This window comes from Rutilus rutilus, assembly GCF_951802725.1.
Source record: "Rutilus rutilus genome assembly, chromosome: 13".
Lineage (NCBI taxonomy): Eukaryota > Metazoa > Chordata > Actinopteri > Cypriniformes > Leuciscidae > Rutilus > Rutilus rutilus.
The window spans coordinates 35,348,447-35,371,003 of NC_140218.1; the positions used below are offsets into that span (position 1 = coordinate 35,348,447).

At 38.1% G+C, this 22,557-nt stretch overlaps 1 protein-coding gene across 1 annotated transcript in view; it reads right to left on the reverse strand.

The window, feature by feature from the left end:
* opn7b (opsin 7, group member b) overlaps nucleotides 1-22,557 on the reverse strand; it is a 102,627-nt gene that overhangs the window by 20,316 nt on the left and 59,754 nt on the right. The window contains exon 4 of the mRNA XM_084427228.1: nucleotides 19,428-19,555. Within this exon, the coding sequence (XP_084283354.1) occupies nucleotides 19,428-19,555 (128 nt within the window). The remainder of the gene's footprint in view (nucleotides 1-19,427; nucleotides 19,556-22,557) is intronic.

The following is a 22,557-nucleotide window of genomic DNA, read 5'->3' on the forward strand; positions in this document are numbered from 1 at the left end:
ATCCAATCAGATTATAGAGCCAGTCTTGCTTTAAGAGGTTCTGCCTGTGCACAGCACTCACTTGACTCTCTATGGATTCGAGCATGTTATATAATCTTCTTTTGCGGTCTCAGTTTTTAGAGGTCTTCACCTCATTTTCAATTCATAAGATTGAATCAGTGTTACTCTCCCAAGAATTTGGAGGTACAGACCAGAAATAGATGCCGTATAGTGTCATGTGAATGGAGCGTGCTGCACATTACAAAAAAGAAAAGAAAAAATGACTAGAGGAGTTGTTGGAGACGTCACTTACATAGCGCTTAGTTCAATGATACAGCGAGAAATTTTGCTTACATGTTTGATGTATTTTAAATTGCCGTCAAGGTATAAGTTTTCCTTATATTTAGGGGCATAAATAGTACAAAATGTAGGCATTTTTAAAGCAAAAAAATATATGCTTATTCCGTTTGTTTAGTTTTTTTGACATGTAGCTAATTTATTCATTTGGCAGAGATTTCTTGTGCCTGTTTAATACCGCATGAGTAAGCAGAAGCGGAAGCTGAGCGGAAGCAGTAAAAGTGTCCGCTTCTCCCACACACACCATATAACATGCTGTGTAGTTTAGATGCTTCAACTTAAGATATGCTTATACTTTAAATAGATTTAAAATGCTTTTGTGTTTTTGTGCAACCCCATACACAAAAGAAATATATTTTCAGGATATATTTTGGAATATATGCAAATATTTGAAATTGGCCCAATAAATATATTTCATACTTATATTTCATATATTTTTGTTATATTTCAGAATATATTTCAATGTATTTTTTTCTGTACGGGTCCCCAAAAGTGTCAAAAATATATGTGGCATATATTCCAAATACATTGAAATATATTCTGAAATATAACAAAAATATATGAAATATAAGTATGAAATATATTTATTGGGCCAATTTCAAATATTTGCATATATTCCAAAATATATCCTGAAAATATATTTCAAATATATTTCTTTTGTGTATGGGACTCCTGGCAACAGTGTGTTTTTGTTCTCCTTTGTTTTTACACAGTTCTGATGATTCAGAACTGAAATAGTTCTGAAATACAGCGGACATCATGTTTTTATTGTGAAATAACCGTTTTCTCATTTCACACCGTGATGATTTTGACCATAAACAATGCACTGTCACTTTAATCGAGGGTGAGCTATGCAGCAGAAATAGACCTCCTGCCAAAATGATCACAGCACTGCTTCTATAGGATGAGCCGGCCATGATGCCAGTTAGTTAAATGGTGTAAGACAGGTCTCTTATCACAGCAGCTTGGTTCTCCTTGACATCTTGCTGAATGACTTCGGAGTGAAAAAGGCCCTTCATCAATCATTTGTTGGGTTGGTTTACATTTAATAGCAAGAGTCATGGATGGGTGACAATTTCAAGGCTGCTGTGTTGCAGAAACTGAACCGCTGCTCATCACACTCCTCACCCGGTTTCTCTCTCTTTATGTGCTTGATTTCACCATACGACTGATAACACAAAGAATCAAACCGTAACACTGCAGATATAAATAAAATTGCCCCTGCAGGACTACATTCTTCTTTTTGACCTGTTATTAAGTCTATATTCTCTATTGAAGACAAAAAGAGAAATTATATAGATCTTAATGTCTTAATTATCTTAATGCTGAGACTGTCAGTCCAAATCCAATTTTTGTGCATATCCAATTGAAATCCGATCAGATATAGCAATTGTGAACAGCAAAAAATCACATGAAATGCAATTTTTTTACAAAATCTGTTTAGAGCTACATTGATATGTGGTTTGAAATTCAGATCGGAAAACACAAATCGGATCTGAACAGTTGTGATACACAATGTTGACAGTCAATAATATGAAGGTAATATGATGCCACAAAGAATCGCATGCGCAGGGTAAGATTTGTTAAAGTGTACATAAGATTGCAAGCGTAAATTAAATTTGCATGCGCAAGAGAAGATTTGTAAAGGTGTAAATCGCCTTTCAACTGTAAGAAAAAAATATTTGCAGCATTTTACTGTTATTCGTAAGTGTAATGCATGTAGGCCTATTGTGAAACTGCAGCTTAGTGCTAACGCAAAATAAATAGGATCTGTGTTCTTCATGACTTCCATTTTTCCGCGCTTACACTTTTGGCACGGTTTTCTCGCACAAATACGGCTAAAAGTTTCGCAGGCCTGTTGAACAGCAATTTGCAACCAAAAACAACAGAGTCAGGAACTGCACAACAGATTAATAGCGTAAAATCAAACTTTGTGTAAAAAATAAGCTGTTGCAAATGTCTATAAATGACTTGTTGTGTGCATGGGGCAAAAAAGTTCCCGAAATAACCCGATTTGTACAGTTGCGTCTTTCTTTTACCTGCGCTTACAGTTTTGGCACGATTCTCTCACTCAATAGGCACGTTTCCATTACAGATTTGCGCAAAACTTTTGCGATTTTTTCTAAATGTCGACAAAAAACGATTGTGAAATGACAGCGTTTCCATTAACCGATGTTATGCGACTAAAACTTAATTTTTTCCTCTCGCGATCAGTAAAATCATTACAAAATGGAGGTTTATGTACTAATCCCAGCCACTGCACTGGCCATTATTGTCAGAAGAACACATATCCTATTTATGTTGCGTTAGCACTAAGCTCCAGTTCCACAATACATTAATTCAACTTACGAATAACAGTAAAATGCCGCAAATATTTTTTTCTTACACTTTAAAGGCGATTTACCCCTTTACAAATCTTCTCTTGCGCATGCAAATTTAATTTACGCTTGCAATCTTATGTACACTTTAACAAATCTTACCCTGCGCATGTGATTCTTTATGGCATCATATTACCTTCATACAATAATAGATTAGATTTCAGTCAGATCACAAATAATCTGATTTGGACTGACAGAATGAACATATCCTTAGTGACTGTGTCTGCCAAGCTAGAGGCGAGGTCACTACTGTTTGGGCTCCTTTTCTTTTGTTCCATGAGGCAAAAAGAGCATATACATTTGGATGAGTACAACAACAAGAGAATGAGTAAATAATGTCTGAATTTTCATAATATGGTGAAGTACTTTTAAAAAAATGTTTTATAAATAGTCGTTGTCAAAGTGTGTGCATGAACTGACATGCGTGGTGGTGCACATGCCAGCGATGCCAGTTCACTTTCTTTTCCATGTTTCCTGTCATATCTCTTACCAATCTCCATCAATAAAATGACCAAAACAGAAATAAAGGAATCATGTTGTTCATGAAGCATATTAAAGGATGTAAAATATTCTCTCTGTCTCAAGGCAAACCATCCATTATTTTTTTGAATTGGGTTATATTGAATGATTATGTGTGCAATGTCTAAGAAATTGAGCTTCTCACAATAAACAATACTTGCCCTTTTATATCCTTGGTTTATCTGAGACTCAATCCATAAAAACACACAAAACAATGGCTGTCAGTGTGTAACTACATTTTCACTGATACATAAATACAGATTTTCAAATTGTGTTTGTCGAGTTTGTTGTGTAGGCTAAAAAAACCACACACTTCTAAACATATACTATATTATGTGTTCTATATTAATAAAGCCTCTTTCACAAAGATTCTGTAAAATGTTCAGAAAATATGTCCTTGTAACTGTTGTGCAATTGCGGGGTTTTTGCATTCACACTGCTAAACAAGACTGTGTTCAAGGGTAAAGCAATTCTTCAAGGGTATAATGGCAGGAACGGATTCACGGCTTGGAGTGAAAATGTCCCAAGCATTTTTTTTTTATGTATTCTATTAATCAACATTAATAATCATTATTACAGTATCAAGGGCAATGACAGACAATAATGATTTTGTCGTAATATTGCAGCCTTACTCTGCAATGAGTGCCTATTTTTTATTTTACAATTTATATAGGCCTATCTTTGAGTGTGAGAGCCCTGCTTTAAGGTTTGTGTCTGTAAGCAAATTGACTTTCAAAAACAAACCCACCTTTAAAAAAAAAAATTCACTGAAGTACAAAGTGTGACCGCGAGCCCCCAAATCCGCCATGTCATGTCATGTAACAACCTTTTTTGTAATAGTTCTAAGGGTTATATAGGTCTCCTTAAATCCTCTTAGTTTATGAAGTCGGTCTCAACCATCTTCATTCAAGTTATAAGCACTTTCTTTCTGTCATTCTTTCAATTTTTTCATCTCCTTTTGTTGCGGTCCATCTCTTGAGATGTCTTGTTTCTTTGTCTGAGGCACGGGAAATGTTGTTTTTATCCTTGTAAGGAACTAGACTGGCTTTGACATTTTCAACACAATTACTAACCTGACTCTAAATCCTGAAAGATCTATTGTCCTGTGTCAACTGAAATCTTCATCTGCAGCATCATGGACTGTCTCCCGTACAATCTAACCAATCAAATTCTTGCGGTGTGACAGTGGCAGTTCATCAGTGGAGGAAATGAGGCTCAGCCTCTCAAAATATTATAAAAAAAAAAAAAAAAAAACTTTATTATAATCTAAATTTTACCTTTATCTATGGAAGCTTGTTTCCGCCACTGAATAAAACATTTTAAAAGATAATTGCGACTTTTTATCTCACAATTGCGAGTTTACATCTCGCAATTCTGACTTTATATCTCAGAATTGCGAGATATAAAGTCAGAATTGCGTGAAATAAAGTCAGAATTCTGAGATACTGTATAAAGTCAGAATTCTGAGATATAAAGTGAGAATTCTGAGATATAAAGTCAGAATTGCGTGATATAAAGTCGCAATTGCGTCTTATAAAGTCAGAATTCTGACTTTTTTTCTCGCAATTGCGACTTTATATCATGCAATTCTGACTTTATATCATGCAATTCTGACTTTATATCTCCCAATTGCGTGATATAAAGTCAGAATTCTGAGATATAAAGTCAGAATTGCGTGATATAAAGTCGCAATTGCGAGAAAAAAAGTCAGAATTCTGACTTTATAACACGCAATTGTGACTTTATTTCACGCAATTCTGACTTTATATCTCGCAATTCTGACTTTTTTTCTCGCAATTCAGACTTTATATCACGCCTATTCTGACTTTATATCTCAGAATTCTGACTTTATATCACGCAATTGGGAGATATAAAGTCAGAATTGCATGATATAAAGTCAGAATTGCATGATATAAAGTCAGAATTGCATGATGTAAACTCGCAATTGTGAGATAAAAAGTCGCAATTATCTTTTTTTTTTGTGGCGGAAACAAGCTTCCATATTTATCAAGTCAAATTAAAAGAGTTTATCTTCTAACTAATGTACATAACTTAGATGCATACAATGTATAATGTACTTTTTTTTTTTTTTTTTTGCAGAAGTGTTAATCCCAGCAAAAATGCCAAAAGAGGCTGACAGAAAACACTTCTTGTGAGTAAACTGGCCAATTATAATAATTTATTTCCTTGAAAAATGCAAAGAAATGGACATAACCATCATCATTATCATCAAGCCAGTTAGATTTCAATTTCGTGATCCACTTCCATATTACTCATGAAACCTGCTTGTGGCTCATGCAACAGGTGAAGGTTATATTTTTGGCCAAACAGTCTAAATTATTGAAAGATCTCAAAACAAGTGAAAGACTAAATGACAAGAAAGTATATTTAAACTGTTATAAATATTGATTTGAACAACAGCCTCCTCTGAAAATTCCTTCATGTTGTACCATTGCTGTGTTTTCTTCATCTGTTTCCACCTCACTAAACAATAGACATTTTTCAATCATTCGGGTTGTTACATTCATATAATCTTTGAAAGTGTTGAATTAATTTAATTTAATTTAATTATTCCTGATATTTCGTTTAATTCTCTATTTATATAGAACGTGTCTGCAGAACCGGAGTCTGAAGCACATGTGAAAGACAAGACAGTTCTATTGGTTGACAGCAGTCCTATGACATCACATGGAGTGCCTATGCATTACACATAAAAGTGCACCTGCATTACACGTCATGAACTTCAAGTTCAAGCTCACGAAGGAAGACACGCAGGCATGCCCGAAGCATGGCATCATGATGCAGCATCTCTTTCCCTTCTTAGGGTTACTTAACCCTAAGAACGTTCCTTTTCGAGGGAACTCAGCGGTGCATCATCGTGTTAAAGCAATGGGAACCGTTAATACACACTATGCCATACTGGAAAAATACCTGCAGACCATGTGAAAAAAAACCAAACACAATCTTAGTGAGCCAGAGCACTTCACAACTTAACTTAAAACAGCCTAACTAAGCGTCAACATTCAGTTAGGACACCTAAGGGTGGGTAGGATGCCTAAAGGTGCCACAGAAACCCCGAAGCTTTCATGCTGTCACAGAGAGTGATGAAGCAGACAGGTGAGTATAATGTTACTGAAGTTTATTATGAACAGAAGCACAGAAACCACAGATGTAAATGGTGAGTTGAACACAATGAAGATAGTTGAATAGAATAACAGTATTGTCCTTCACAGGTAGAGAACGGAACGAGGCTGATGGCAGACGTGGATGAGAGTCACTGACGATGATAGCAGGTTCGTGGAACGGGATCGGAAGATGAGGATGGCAGGTAAGTGGAACAGGTAAGGATCGAGGTAGAGTCTGTGTGTCCATGGAAAGACGAGATCAGACAATGAAGAGTGGTGCAAGTGAATGTATATAGTGAACAGGTGACGAGGTACAGGTGTGGTGTTTAGTAATCAGGGGAGAGTGAACGAGTGTGTGGAGTCTGTAGATCTGGTGGAGCTGTGACACATGCTCTACTGAGAAATACTTAGCTTTATTTAACTGACAAATGTACAAAGAAACTATTTCCAATGTCTTCACTGACCACCTTAATTGTATTTTGTAAATATAAACACATTTTGATTTTGATGGCTGCAAGACACTCCGAAAAAGTTGGGACAGAGGCAGGTTTACCACTGGGTCACATGACCTTTCCTTTTAATTACACTTTGTAAATGTTTGGGAACTGAGGATACTAATTGCTGAAGTTTTGCAAGTGGAATTTTTGCTCAAACTCGTCTGATATAAGACATCTATCTGCTCAACAGTCCGTGGTCGTCGTTGTCTGATTCACCTTTTCATGATGGGCCATACATGTTTACTAAGAGATAGATATGGAATGCAGGCCTGGCATTGTCTTGCTTCCCAGGAAAGAAGTCATCTTGATGGCAGTATATGTGTCTGTACAATCGAAATATATGCCTCCATGTCAATGGTACCTTTACACAAATGCAAGTCACCCATGCGCTTGCACTGATGCACCCCCATGTAACTAATCTGGTGGCTGGCTAATTGCTCCTGGAGGGAAGGATGGAGCTCAGCAACCTCTCGCCACCTCTGAAATTTGTAATCTTGGTCTGGTATGATTTAAAATTGCTCGCCTCTGCGGGAGATGAATCTTAGGAGGGCCATTAAGAATGAATCTGTGTCCATCTAGTAGAGCAAGTCCAGGTATACAGCTTTCTTTGTCAGACACTTAAAACCCCACTTTTTTTTCTCATGTCTGCGCCAAATCTTGATGAGGTCAGGGCAGAAGCAATCCACTCCAGTGGCGTAAAAGGCCGGTTGAAGCAAGCGCAGTCTCGAAAAAGGTAGATCGGCCAGCTTGAGAATGCTGGGCTGGCCTCTTCAATGTCTACAATCTAAGCACATTCTCTGGTGGTGCGAAAAGCTTCTCAACCTTTCAATATCCAGTACTTATGGCACACTTAGGCAAACACCCTATCTGCTCCTGGATGGTGTAGAGGAGGAACAATGGGCCTTGACTCCATGGGCTCGGCATGGCTAACTCGGCTAATGTCTTGCCCCTTGTAACATTGTCGGCAGAATTAGACTTGGAATCGACATAATGCCAGTCCTTGGGGTCTATCAACTCCTGTATCCCTGCTACCCTCGAGTCGATGAAGACTTTAAATCGACATGAGTCAGCATGGGACCATGCCAGTGCGGTAGTGGAATCTGACCAGTGAGTGCCCTGGCTTCTATCTGGGAACTGAAACTCTGAAGGAAGTTGTCCCCATAGAAGGACTTCCCTATATTTCACGGACATCTTCACCTGGGTGACTATGGTCGATGACATGCTTCTGGAGCATGAAGATCAAACAGCAAGGGCTGAACATCATCCCAAAGAGAACTTGCCACTCGTATTTCTTGGTTGAGGTCCCTCCAGAGGAATCGTAACAGTGGGTGATCTTCAGAAAGTAGTCGCACCTGGTGAAACATACCTCTAATGTCACTATTTAATGCAACAGTATGTTCACGAAACATCAGGAGGATAGACATCAGGGAAGGGCCCAGTGTGGGGCCAGGGAGTTGCAATTGGTTGAGATTCTTCTCTCCATGTCAGAATGAAGACAACTCGGTTCTTGCCATTATGTTGGCAATGTAGGATTTACCAGATATAGGATGTACAACAACTCTTCAGCTTGGTCCACTTGGTCGGGAAGTATACATTTAGCATATCCTGCCTCCTTTAACTTGTTCATCTCCACATGATAGGCTCCTGCTTGTGCTGGGTCCCTGGCTAATCGCTGTTCTATTCCTCGGAGACAAGGCAGGGTGGTATTTGGGGAGGCTTGCAGTACCCCTTATTACGCTACTCCATCTACTGAAACTCTTGTAGTCTTGGACAGGAGCAGTGACATGGCCACTTGATCTTGCTTTGAGCGGGTTTCTCACGTTGAGTTTCTCACCACAGTAAGGGAGAACGTCTAGTTGCCACAATTAATCAACTTGTCTGTACAGGTCAGTATACGAATCTGAAGTAGCTGGGAAAAGGCACTGCTGGTTGGAAAGGCGATGACTGATCTTTTGAGTGGGAGCTTGCAAGGTCTTGATGGCGGCAGGACCATTAGGCGGGCATAGACGGAATGGCTATGGGGTGATGAGTTGAGGGTAATCCGATCCTATAAGGAGGAGTGGTTGGATGGATTCAGCATGTGGCAATTGTAGACCATGTAGATGGCAATATTTACATTGCTTGGCTAATCCCAGTGTCTCTGCTGTAAAGGCTTGACGAATCCTGAATAAAGTCTTGGGTTTGGACCCTGGTGACACTGTAAAGGTCACTGACGCACCTCACAGAATGTGGAGGGCTTGTCTGACTGTACGCAGTACAAGTTCTTCTGGTCGACCAGTCAATCCGAGCGGCTGGACTGCTGAAAGGAGGATGGTGTGAGGGCAAAAGCCATTTCTCAAGACTACTTTACAGATCTTCAACAAGACATGCAGGTTTTCAGTGGGCATATCTAGGTACAGTGTCTCTGTGGTCTGTTTACCAAGCAGCTTTCTGAATGTCCGATCTTTGGTGTCTCAGGCATCTTTGCAAAGGATCGATCATTACATCTATTATGATTATTTCATCTAAGGCTGTGGCTTTAAGTCAGTTGTAGTTTGTGTTTCTCTTTCCTTCAGTGATTCTGCTTGTAAACATTAGGTGTTCATCACTCAATCATCACTTAATTAATCACTCATTAACTTTAACTCTGATTCAGAGTTACTTTAACACTCTTTAGAGTGGGACCCTATGTACTCTAAGCAGAGATAATTTAACTTTAACTAAAAACTTTAACTCTCTCGGATCTGGTTCTTAACGAAGTTCAGGATGGTGGGAGCTGGTCCCCTATAAGGCAATCTCTAGACTGGGAGGAATATGTAATCTGGTTGAGCTGTAGCCACTTCTGCTATCATAGACTTTGAAGTAAGATGTCTGGTGGAAAGACTGACACTGTCTGGGTAAGCTGTGACGTCATCTCCAGCTGCTGAAGCCTCAGGTGATCTTGCCTGAATGATTCTGCCGTGTTGTCACTTAAGGTCTCTGAGGTAGCTTGGATCGAGTCAGAGGGATGGGGCTGGCATCTGTGGTGATCTGTGGAGTATGGATGCAGGGTTGAGGCATGGGAAGATGTACTCTGTGGATGGCGACTGGTCCGATCACTCACCGCAAGTAGGCTCAACTGTGCTTCTAGGACCTCATTCCTCTCCTCCAGTTTCCTTATCTGCTCAAAGGAATGATGTTGCAGTTCCTCAGTCTCCTTCCGTAACTTCTGGAACACTAGTAGGACACTGTAGCCGCTCCTTGTGATTCTGAATCATCACTCATCTCAGGGGAAGAATCTACTCTCTGTCTTGAATGTAGCCTCTGTTGATGATCAGTGAGCATGAAAATCTGACAGGTAACTAGGGAGCCGCATTGCTCGTCTGGGTCTGACTGTGGGCTCAGGAAGGTCAGGTCTAGGACCTGGATCAATCTGATGCATCATTCTTATGAAAGCTCCCCAATCTGGCTCGAAGGACCATTTGTGGGGGAGACTAGTGTGGGTGCTGGTGGATATTGAGCGGACATAAGTCCTCCAGTTAAAGATGAAGTACACTTTAATGGCTTGAGGCTTCTAGAGGCATTTACAGTCATAGAAATTGGTTGAGTGAACAATTGTAGTACAAGTAGCAGAGGGTATGGCAGAGTTTTACAATACGTTTTATTGTAACAATACTCAATTAGAAATGAATAGTAATAAGAATCAAATCAATCTGTCACTTATACATACAATATATATATATATATATATATATACAGGGCTTGACATTAACACCCGCCAACCCGCCAAATGCGGGTGGATTTTGCTCGTGGCGGGTAACACAGTCACTCCAACTAGCCACTTTGGCGGGTTGAATAATTGTAGTCTTTTCAAAACGCATCTGAAATAAGCCATATTGCAGTGTGACACTACGAAACCACAACTCCCATGAGTACTACATGCACACAGTGTTGCCTTGCGCTTGCGCGCTAGTGACCGACAAGTTGACAACACAGACACGAAGAGACAGCTAGCTGCTAGCGGTGGAGCTATGTGGCGACATATAAAAGGTGTAACAAAACCTGGTGAGCAGACAACACACAAGAGAAAACCTGACGATGAAAGTAAAAAGGAAGAAGAGACAAAGAAAAACAAAAGACTTTTCAACGAAAAGTGGAAGTCAGGTTGAGAATGGCTGGTATATGATCCAGCCAACACAATCATGTATTGCTCCGACTGTAGGACGTACGGTGGTGAAAAGGTAAAGGGGGCATCTTTTGTGGTTGGGACAAGCAATTTTAAAGTCGAAACCGTAAAGGACCATGAAGTGTCCATTGGTCATATCTGAAGCATTTCGACTAAACGGGTGAAGGCAGCTGGTTCGCTACAAGACAGTGTGGCGGTGAAATCTCTGGTCCTCATGAAGTCGGCCGAGTTTGAGAAGATGGGGATGCTGTTTCGCAACGTACACACTATAGGAAAGAAAGGTCGGCCCTTCACGGACTACGTGTGGATGTGCGAGTAAGTATTGTTGTGCATGTTAATTAATTTGTTAGAAAGCTAGGTTAGTCATGATGACTTATAACGTTATTCAATTTGTGTTTTAGGGTCGATGAGAAAAAAGGTCTGAAAGTTGGAAGTACATATAGGAACTCAAACAGAGCTAAGGAGTTCATGTTTTACATTGCTGAGGCTGAAAGAATAAAACTGAGAGAAGCTCTAGCCACCTCAAAGTTCCTGTCAGTAATGAGAGACAGTTCGACAGACAGTGCAGTCATGGAAGAGGAGCTGGTGTATGTCATGTGGGCAACAGCAGGCAAGATGCTGGCAACTGTGGGCAACAGCAGGCAAGATGCTTAAAACAAATCTTGACTCCACACTGCTGTCTAACTTCCGTCCCATTTCAAATTTGCCTTTTTTATCTAAAATCCTTGAGAAAGCTGTTTTAAACCAACTTCAGTCATATCTGTCTTATAATTCTATTTACGAAAAGTTTCAGTCTGGTTTTAAATCTTGCCATAGCACGGAGTCAGCTCTATTACGAGTTTTAAACGATGTCATGTTGACTACGGATTCTGGCCAGTTTATGGCTTTGGTTTTGTTAGACCTCAGCTCTGCCTTTGATCTGGTCAACCATAACGTTCTAATTTCTCGTCTTGAAACTTGCGTTGGTTTACGGGGCAAAGTATTAGAATGGTTTAGGTCGTATCTTATTGATAGGAGGTTTGTGGTCAATATTGGGCACCATTTCTCTTCTGAGATACAGTTAAGATCTGGTGTACCTCAGGGATCGATTCTTGGTCCAGCGTTGTTTTCTCTTTATCTGCTTCCATTGGGGTCTATCTTTAGTAAATATGGGGTCTCTTTCCATCTGTATGCAGATGATACTCAGATTTATATTCCTTTAAAGCGTGGTAATAAGAATGCATTTAAGCCTATTCTGGATTGTCTGGAGGAGCTAAAACTTTGGCTGGCAACAAACTTCTTGAGCCTCAATGAGAGTAAAACTGAATTTATTGTGTTTGGTCCGACTGAACAATGTGTATACGATTTCGATAGTACATCTCTGTCACCGTACAGTACCTCATGTGTCAGAAATCTGGGTGTTTTGTTTGACAATAACCTCAAATTTGATAAGCAGATAAGCACAGTGGTTAAGTCTTGTTTCTACCATATTCGTCTTCTTTCAAAAGTAAAGCCATTTTTATCTCTAAAGAAGCTTGAAATAGCTATGCATGCATTTGTAACATCTCGGCTTGACTACTGCAACTCTTTGTATGTCGGTGTTTCTCAGTTTTGTGTTTCTCGCTTGCAGTTAGTCCAAAATGCAGCAGCCCGGCTTCTCACAGGAAAGCGCAAATACGAGAATATTACGCCGGTTTTAATTTCACTTCATTGGTTGCCAGTTAAGTATAGAATCGATTACAAAATCTTAATGTTTGTTTTTAAAACTTTACACAGTCTGGCCCCACAGTACTTAACTGATTTGTTACAGCCTTACATTCCATCAAGATCACTAAGATCTACTAATCTTAATTTGTTGCAAGTGCCTAGGACAAGACTAAAAACTAGGGGTGACCGTGCCTTTTCTGTTGTTGGTCCGAAGTTATGGAACGATCTCCCGCTTTACATCAGAACTGCCCCAACCTTGTCTGTTTTTAAGTCCACTCTTAAAACTTATCTGTTTTCCTTGGCGTTTAACATCCCTTGAACTATTATTCTGTGTTTTTGGCCTTAGGAACCTCGCCTGTGTTTACAGCTTGTATGTTATTATGTTTTATAAACTTGTGTCTTTCTTACTGTGTATTTATTTGTAGTATTCATAGTGTTGTAAAGCACTTTGGTCAACCTCGGTTGTTTTTAAATTGTGCTCTATAAATAAAGATTGTATTGTATTGTATAAGATGGAGGTGCGTTTTGTTGGTATCCAATCGGTGGACAGACCAGATGCTAGCCACATCGCTGAGGCCATATCCTCAATAAGACAGGACCGTGGCGACAAAAACTGGTAGCGTGTGGGACAGACGGCGCTGCTGTCATGACAGGGGTCAAGAAAGGTGTAGTTAGCCAGCTGCGTGGTTTCCTGCGAGCCCTTGAAAACTTTTTGAAAGGCTACAAGGGACTCGTGCACCACCTAGTGCAGGTAGGCTAGTACAGGTAGGAAAAAGACAGTTATGGTGGCAATATTAATATGTCAGGGCCTGGAAACAGTACAGGAGAAGTGTGTTAGTTTGATGTAGTTGAAGTATGTATTCATTCATTTTAATAATAACTCGATATTTTTAAATGTTATTTTATACTGATTACATTCTATACATTTATCATGTCAGGCACAGTCACCTGGAGGAGCTGGGAATGAAACACAGAAGGCAAAGGCCCGAGGGTTTCTCCATATTATGAAGGATGGGGCGGTCATCAAATTCTCCTGCTTTCTTTGTGACTTGCTGACTCAGCTCAGCAGCCTGTCCCTAACCATGCAGCGTTCCTCAGTGACTGTGGCCGAAGTCCATGACTGCCTGACCTCCACCATGGCTTTAATGCTCAAATACAAATACAGGTACAACCACCAAATAGACTGTATTTATCATTAAATGTACATATATAATATTATAAATGACAAATAATCATTATAATATCAATATATCACTATAAGAAGTCACTCAAAGTAGTGTGTGTGTGTGTGTCTCTCTCTCTCTCTCTCTTGTAATTTGTAGACCTGGGCCTTGGTTAAAGACAGTGCTGGGAACAAACCAGTTGGAGGGTGTCAGCCTAAAACCATGTGACGACCACTCCCTGAATCAATCCAAAGACCACCTCATAGACCTGCTGGCAAAGACAATGGACAACATGTTTGGAGATGTGAGCCATGGGATCCTGCGTGCCATGCGCATTACCAATTTCCGATATTGGCCAGAGGCAGACAGAAATGCTGGTGAGCTGGGAGCGTTTTTGTATGCAAAGTCACCAGACTAATCAAAACATTAAGTTACTGATTTTATGTAATTTTGTCTAACACATCTTCTATTTCTTATATCTCTATTAATTTAGATTTTGGGGATTCTGATGTGCAGGAGCTCATCACGCACTTTGAACCTGTGCTGCTGAGAGCTGGGGTGAAGGTGGAAGAAGTCCTGGACCAGTGGACTTTTCTTAAGTCAAGGTTGTACCAGGACCCCAGTGTTCTAAAAAAACATCTCATGGCGTGAGGTCAATCAACAGCTTGGCCAGGACTGTCCGGACATACTGCATGTGGTTGACCTCATCCTTTGCATCCCTGCTTCAACAGTTGATTGTGAGCGGGGATTTAGTGCCATGAAGTTGGTCAAAAGTGACTGGCGGGCCAGTCTTAAGAATCAGACCTTGTCAGACCTGCTGACTGTACAGCTGTCCACTGTTTCCATCACAGACTTTGATCCAGTCCCAGCCATCAAGTTGTGGCATGTGGGAAGTCTCCGGTCTCGAAGGCCAGCTTTCATGGAGCACAGAGACCAGCAGAGAAAGGATGAATCTGATGATGAAAGCTGTGAGGACATTTAATCTGCTCCTTTCCTTCAATATCACTCTCACATTCAAGTATTTTTTTCAGAATTTGAATTGATGAGCCAAAAATAATTTGTTCTTCTTTGCTCATTGTTGTTCTAATGCAGAGATGTTTTTCTACTCTGTATTATTTACTGCTGTTGTTGATGATAAGGATTGTTTACATTTACATTGTATATTTCTATCCATTTCTTGTCCACCTAACCAGTAGTCATTATTAGGGCCGGAGCACAAAAATGAACTGAAATGTGTTCTTTATGATGAGAAACATTCCCCTAAAATTTTAATGAAGATAAAAGCAACTTTTTCCTAACCATGGCATGCATTTTTCGTGAGGTTTCGAGACTGACCTACTTTCCATTGCGACTTGTAACAAAGAATTTCCCATTGTGGCTCAATAAAGTAATTCTGAGTCTGATTCTGATATTTAAACAGACAGTGTTTCTAATGCTAAAGGTTTTTTTCAGTTTAGTTTTTTATCATTTTTTTTTTATTAATCTTCTACATCCATGCACCACTTTTATTGTGCAATAAGAAACTACTTTTTTTATGTCTTTATCTTAATACATGGTTTTATATAAAAAAAGGAGCTTTACACACAACCTTATCAGAGCTAATGATAATGACCTGTATTGTTATACATTTATGTAGTCTTGATTTGGGTGTGTACAGTGGTTTTACATTTAAAAGGGTTGTAAATCTAGTTCAAGTCAATTTTAGCATGCCATAGTCAACTTTTATCAGGTAATTTCACAGCAACAAAAATGTGGCTAGTAAAAATGTTGTGTGGCTAGTAACTTTGGAAAACCACTAGCCACATTGGCTAGTGAGCAAAAAAGTTAATGTCAAGCCCTGTATATATATATGTATATATATAGCGCAGGAGCTTAATTAGCTCATGGATTAATGTCATGGATGAATGTCACCCCTAATTTAGTGTCTACATGTCTAAATATATCACTATATAAGTATATATATATATATATATATATATATATATATATATATATATATTCATTCCAATTCTGTGGAAATCTGTGGAGATTTTTGCAGGCAAATATTCTGTGGGTTATAAAACAGTGCCAGCAGCAATATGACTAAAGATAACAATGTTCAATAAATAATTTAATGTTTTAATAATAATAATGACTACAAATTACATCTTCTTTTGTGGTTGTATCTTTTATATGTTGTGTAAATTTGTTTTAATTATTTGTTTTTTTATTTCTAAGAAAGCTGAACAATATCTCTTGCAGAAGTGAAGCCTGGGGGTGAAGATTGAAGATAACACACCCATGGATGGTGGCGATTGTAATCACTTGGCTCACTCCAGCTGCCTCCGGCAAACGTTGTTCATAAACAGGGTTTTTAAAATACTTCTTTTAACAGGGGGGGGGGTTCTGTCTAACAGAACAAGTCAAATTATGATTATGTCAAAACATAACCAACACCACCTAATCAACTTTTCTCTTTGTTCACCTGAGAATTCCAACTCAGATACAACAGCCTAACAAAATCTAGAATTAAATGATTTAAGGGTCAAGAGCCCAACTAAAGCAAACACTGATCACCATAACGGTGTCTTAAAAAAAAAGAGATTTTCTCCTTTGGTGATTCTGCTTGTTAACATCAGGTGTCTTCAGTAATGATCAATCATCACTCAATTAATCACTTAATTAGCTCATTAACTTTAGCACTCATATTTTAACACTTTAACAGGAGAGTTCATTTAACACTGGAGTTTTTGCTGTGTGTCAGATCCCTTTGATATCTGTTCAGGTGTATGACAAGACTGTAGCTTGTCTCCATTATTATTTGTTTTAGCAATTGAGCCATTAGCTTGTGCACTTAGGCTAGGGTGACCATACGTCCTGTTTAACCAGGACATGTCTGGCCAGGATTTCAAGATCGCCCAAAATGGCCGGGATTCGGCTTTTGCTTTCTACAGTCACCATTCATTATGTTTACATTATTACGTTATTTGACACTGACACATACGTGCCAGCTTTGCAGGTCATGCATTCTGCTTCGCACGGATCCCGATCGAGACGAAAACACAGGAATTTTTTTAGCAATGCTAAAACGCACATCAACCGATCACTTGTTTAGCGTTCATGTAAACACTACATTCAGATTCACCAATCGGAATTAATTCAGTACTACTGAATCAAAAGGTGTGCATGTAAACAAAATGAATGGCGACGAGAAAGCAAAAGCCGTATCCCGGATATTTTGGGCGATCTCGAAATCCCGGCCGGACATGTCCTGGAATATGGTCACCCTAACTTAGGCAAAATCCTGAAATTAAAGGTTTTCCAATTCCGGGTAGTTCAGGCCAAGGTTTCACTTTATATGGATGACCTTACCCTCTTCCTTACTGATAAAAATTCTATAAAGAAAATGCTGCAAATTTGTGATAAGTTTACTTTTGCTACTGGGGCTAGAATCAATAAGACAAAGACATAAGTTTTGTATTCTTTCTGGAAAGAACCAAAATTAAAACTGGGTTTTAAAAATCAGGAAGAATCTATTAAGATTTTAGGACTTTTTTGGGGGGGAAAAACATGGACAAGATAAATTGGGATTCGAGACTTGATAAGATAAAATGGACATTAAACCAATGGGTGGAGCGAGATCTTACTTTGAGAGGGAAAGTGTTGGTAATAAATGCTGAGATTTTGGCCTCCCTTACCTTTTTGGCCTCAACCTTTCCAGCACTGATACATTTTATAAGATCTATCAAAAAGGCCTTGTTTCGTTTTTTTTCTGGGGCACACAATGTGAAAAAAAATGAGACGAGAGATACTGTATAAGCCATTAGATAAAGGAGGGCTAGCAGACCCAGAATTGGGAACCAAACTGGAATCCATGTTTTTTATGCCCATTCTAAAAGCTTGTTTGTCTGAGAATCAAGGAATTTTATGGCATTGTTTTGCCAAGCTTTGGGTAGGTCAACAGGTAGCTAATGCCTGGGGGATGAGACTTCCACAAAATACTCCTCATGCTGAATATATACCAAATGTGTATGATAGGGTGCTATTCCTTTTAAGGAAAGTGAAAGTCTCTCATGTTCCTATTGGGAAAATAAACCGGGTAATTGTTCAAGGTATGCTGTGCCCAGGATTAGAGAGGATCACCCCAGTGGGAAAACTTACTGAATCTGATTGTATTACAGTTTGGAAGAATGTAAACAATGTTTCTTTTGTTTATTTCTCATAAAGATATTGCTTGGCAAGTGGTACACCAATGCTTGCCTCGAGTTTTTCTGAAAGAAGGGAATTGTTCAAAGAGTTCACAATGTCCTAAGTTTAAGAGTGGAGAAGACGAGTCTATCAACCATTTATTATGGTCTTGTAAATATGCTAGGGAGGTCTGGTCCCTGGTACGAGAATGGATGATTGATCTGTACAGATTTCCAGCTGAACTAGACCTTGGTGAGCTGAATAGTGTGAACTATGATGAATGGATTAGATGGTGGACAGTAATTAATGTCATCAAAGAAGGGATATGGAATATATTTTAAAGGAAATGATATACCTGCAGAAATAGTGGTCTCTTCAAGCTATGTTTCAATTAGGGACTGTGTTAAGAGACAGGAAAACTCTTTACTTTATGGAAATACTTAAGAAATGGAAATGTTCAACTAATTCGCCATGGTTTTCCTTTTGGGTTTTGTTATTTCCATAATGTAATAATTATGTATTGTGTGGAAAATGGATTTAAACACCATATTATAAGGACCACCATATTTAAACCATGTTTAATAAACACCATATAAAAAAAATAAATAAATAAATAACATAAAAAAAAAAAAAAAAAAGGCTACAGAATATGATGAATGGATTCCAAAAATATGTGATTACACTCCGTGTTTATTAGGACTTCTAATGAATCCTTTCTGATCTGTTAGAAAGGAAAAAGAAAAAAACTTCTTTTTTTTTACCAAAACACATAATTTGTTGCAAAGAAAGCCGGAAACAAAGATGATCAGGTGATATAGTTTTCAGCATCGTAAGATAGAATAATTCTCTAATCTTATCCCTGACCAAAAGAGGTTATTTGTTATTAATAGATTATATTCACCATTAATACTTTCTGATCAATTCAGAATGTCTGATCTGTTGCAAGAAAACATTGTTGGTTAATAAAATCTATTAATAACAAATAACCACTTTTGGTCAGGAGAAATATTAGAGAATTATTCTACCTTACAATGGTGAAAACTATATCACCTGATCATCTTTGTTTCCAGCTTTCTTTGCAACAAATTATGTGTTTTGGTAAACACTGTTACTAAGACCACAACCTCACACAAAAAGCCAAGAGTCAAACTGCCCAGCTAAAATAAACACTGATCACCATAATGGTGACCAACACTTTCAATAAAACGTCATAATCTAAACCTCGGTTAATTATCAATAATAACTTCTGTACCCGCATGACAAAAAAGGTAAATAAAAATGAAATAAATGCCTACTCATGGTCCCTGCACAATATCTAATCAAGTGGTCACAGGAGATGCATTTGATACATATTTTCCACACTATCTTCTGCTTGATTGTTCTGTGTACATACAAAGACAGGCAGGTCTTACCATAGTTGGGGCAGCAGACTTTGAGCCAGCACACACAGGACAGTACGGTCAGGTTACTGAGGCTGCAGAGACCAAATAAAACTCCACAGAAAGCATAGCACATACACATCACCTCTGTGAACAACCACCTGGAAAAAAAGAGCAAGATGTCAGTCTGTACAATCACTTAAGGCTGAAGTGCCCGATCCTGTTCTATCTATATGTTACAAGTGTTTCAGAAAATATTAATTGGCTGGTTCAGATGTGGTTGACTTAAATGTTCCCATGAACTGGAAAATATGTACAGCGCAGAGGTGCACAATCATGTTCACGGAGATCTACCTTCCTGGAGACCCAGCTGAACTGTGCAGATCTCCAGGAACATGATTGGGAACATCTGCACTGTAAACAACACAACTACATATTTTCCAGCTTATGGGAACATTTAAGTCACAAATACAAAGAAATGTGAGCTATTTGAAACTACACACAATTCCATATAAAGAGCTGTTACTAATTGTTACCAATTGAAAAGTTGCTAAACAAGAAATCTATTCTAGCCTTGATCAATTCATTGGCTAAATTAGGCATTTTGCATTTAGTGAACAAACAAATTCAACTGACAAAACAAAGTAGTGTTAGTTAGGACAATTTTAAGACAATAGCTGATAAAACTCAGCATCAGGTTGAGTTGAAATTTTAAGTTATGTCAACAATTCCCTTTATACAGTGTCTTAAAGGTATAGCTCAGCAAAAAAATAATAACAATAAAAAAATAATAATACTATCTGTAATCATTTGTACTTTCCACTACTTTGTGTTTTATATGATTTACACAATTAATTCTCACACAACTTATTCTATAGACTAAACGCTTGACAAGCATACAGTAAATGCTAACACTGTACATCATACCATCTTGATGGTTGTTGCATAGTAATAATAATAAGCAAACCATTAAAAACAGCAGAATGGTTCAAGTTATTTCACTTAAAACATGACATCCGGGAGTGCACTCACTGAATGTTTGAGTGATAAAGGTTTGGATTGCTGTACGCAGTGGCATGAACACTATATTTGAGATCAAAATCAGAAAATAAGGAAAACTTAACACTTAATTGTGAAAATGTAATTGTTTAGATTGGTTTAGAATCACGCAAGAGAATCACGAGGAGCAGTAAAAAACTCATCTTTTTTTTTTTTTTTTTTTTTTTTTTTTTACGGGGACAAGCAGACTCTGTCTCTGTCCCTAAATAAACAATGAAATGAAAGTGCATAGAGAGAACTCTCTATCCCGGCTTAATTGACTTTGCATCCTTATTTCATAAGTTCACATGAAACAGGTCAATTTCTGACTGCTTACTTCTACATATTTTCTACTGCAAGGTGCATGTTGGATAATAATTTCTTTAGCCCAAATAATAGAGCATGGGTTTGATTCCTAGAGAATGAATGAAATGATTAAAAAAAAAACTTAAAGGTATAGCGGAGGATTTTCACGAATTTTAGAAAAGAACCGCCCTCTCCACTTTTTGAAAAAATGCACATGCGCAACACTCAACCTGCTCCCGAGAGGGAACGCCTATTAAACGTGTGCACGAGAGAGCATGCACGAGCTTATCATAGCTTACATTAACTTTTACTAGCAGTGATTTTAAATGGATTTCTCCAAATAGCATGCCAAACTTTACCTGTCAAGTAGAAACTTCGCGACTGAGGCATCAGTAGGAAGCCCAACCTGTGTTTTGAGCACACGCCATCGTGTGAATCATGTGCACGAGCACGTACGACGGCCTTACGTAAACATATCACCAGAATGATCGACACTTAGGAGGACCAATAGTCTTGATGATCCACCCGGAAAAAGAAAATCCTCCGCTATACCTTTAAGGTTTAAGGTCGTTTTGGATAAAAGTGTTTGCCAAATTCATAAATATAAATGTAATTGTATGAACAGTGTGAACTTGTTCAAAAGTGTACATACAGTATACTTTCATTGAAATACTTGAATAGTGTTATAGTCGACATGTATACACCTCCCTTTCCACGTCACTCTGCCCAGCCAATTCACAGCCCCAACCCACACAGTATGAATTCTTATATTTTATAGGTGCTATTTTTGTAAGTCTATGTAAACATGCGCTAGACAAACTTTTGGAAAACATTACGAGATGCTCATGTTTTATTCCGCTCCACTGTCCACAAGGGCCACCGTCCACTAAAACCACACAGGGCTTGAATAATACATTCTGAGACTCTGTAGAAAGAGTCTGCCAGAATACCAGAGTATCTGGGGATATTTATTACAGGGCATTCAGTGGTAATTATGTAATTATATTACTGTTTTTATGTTACCACCCTGAAATCCCACAATCCCGTTGAATATCTTATGACTAGAAGCATGTTGCATGTTCAGTGTCTGCCGAAATTAGATTGTGTATGAAAAATGTATTGCCCACTCTGAATATTGATTCTCTGCTATTTCATAAATAAAAAAAATAACAATTCTGGATAGAAAAACGATTTATTTTGTATTCTATTCAAGCTCTTGTGAAAGTGCCTTTCATTGCTGACAGAAATCCAAACCACTGAAAAAAGTTAAACAACTGTGTCATTTATTTAAAGTGCATTTTTATATTGGTCTATTTTGAAAATCATGGTTTCTGGTTTAAAACGGTTTTGTTCAGTTTGTCTAAAAGCATATAACAGCCACCATAGCAAAAAAAAAAAAAAAAAAAATCAAAAAAAAAAAATGCAGTTTCCTTTTATTTAGTATTGATGTACAGAAACCATACTGACTAGCTTTACTGACTGTAGAAATTATTGTGGGTTTTAATCACTTCTCTGGTATTTTTAGTACATAACAGAAAATATGATGCATATACATCACAATAAACATTAAGGTATTTCGAATGTGTCTTTATTTATTGACTAATAAAATGTTTTTAGTTTTATCTCAAGTGAAAATTCAACTCTCATATTATAGGCATATATATATATATATATATATATATATATGGGAAAATAAATTAACAATAAATAAAAAAAATGAAGGTTTGAACCAAGCCATACAAATAAATTTAGAAAAACGAATACATTTGGCTTATAATTATTTGCATGATAAATGTGTAGAGGAAACACCTTGATATTT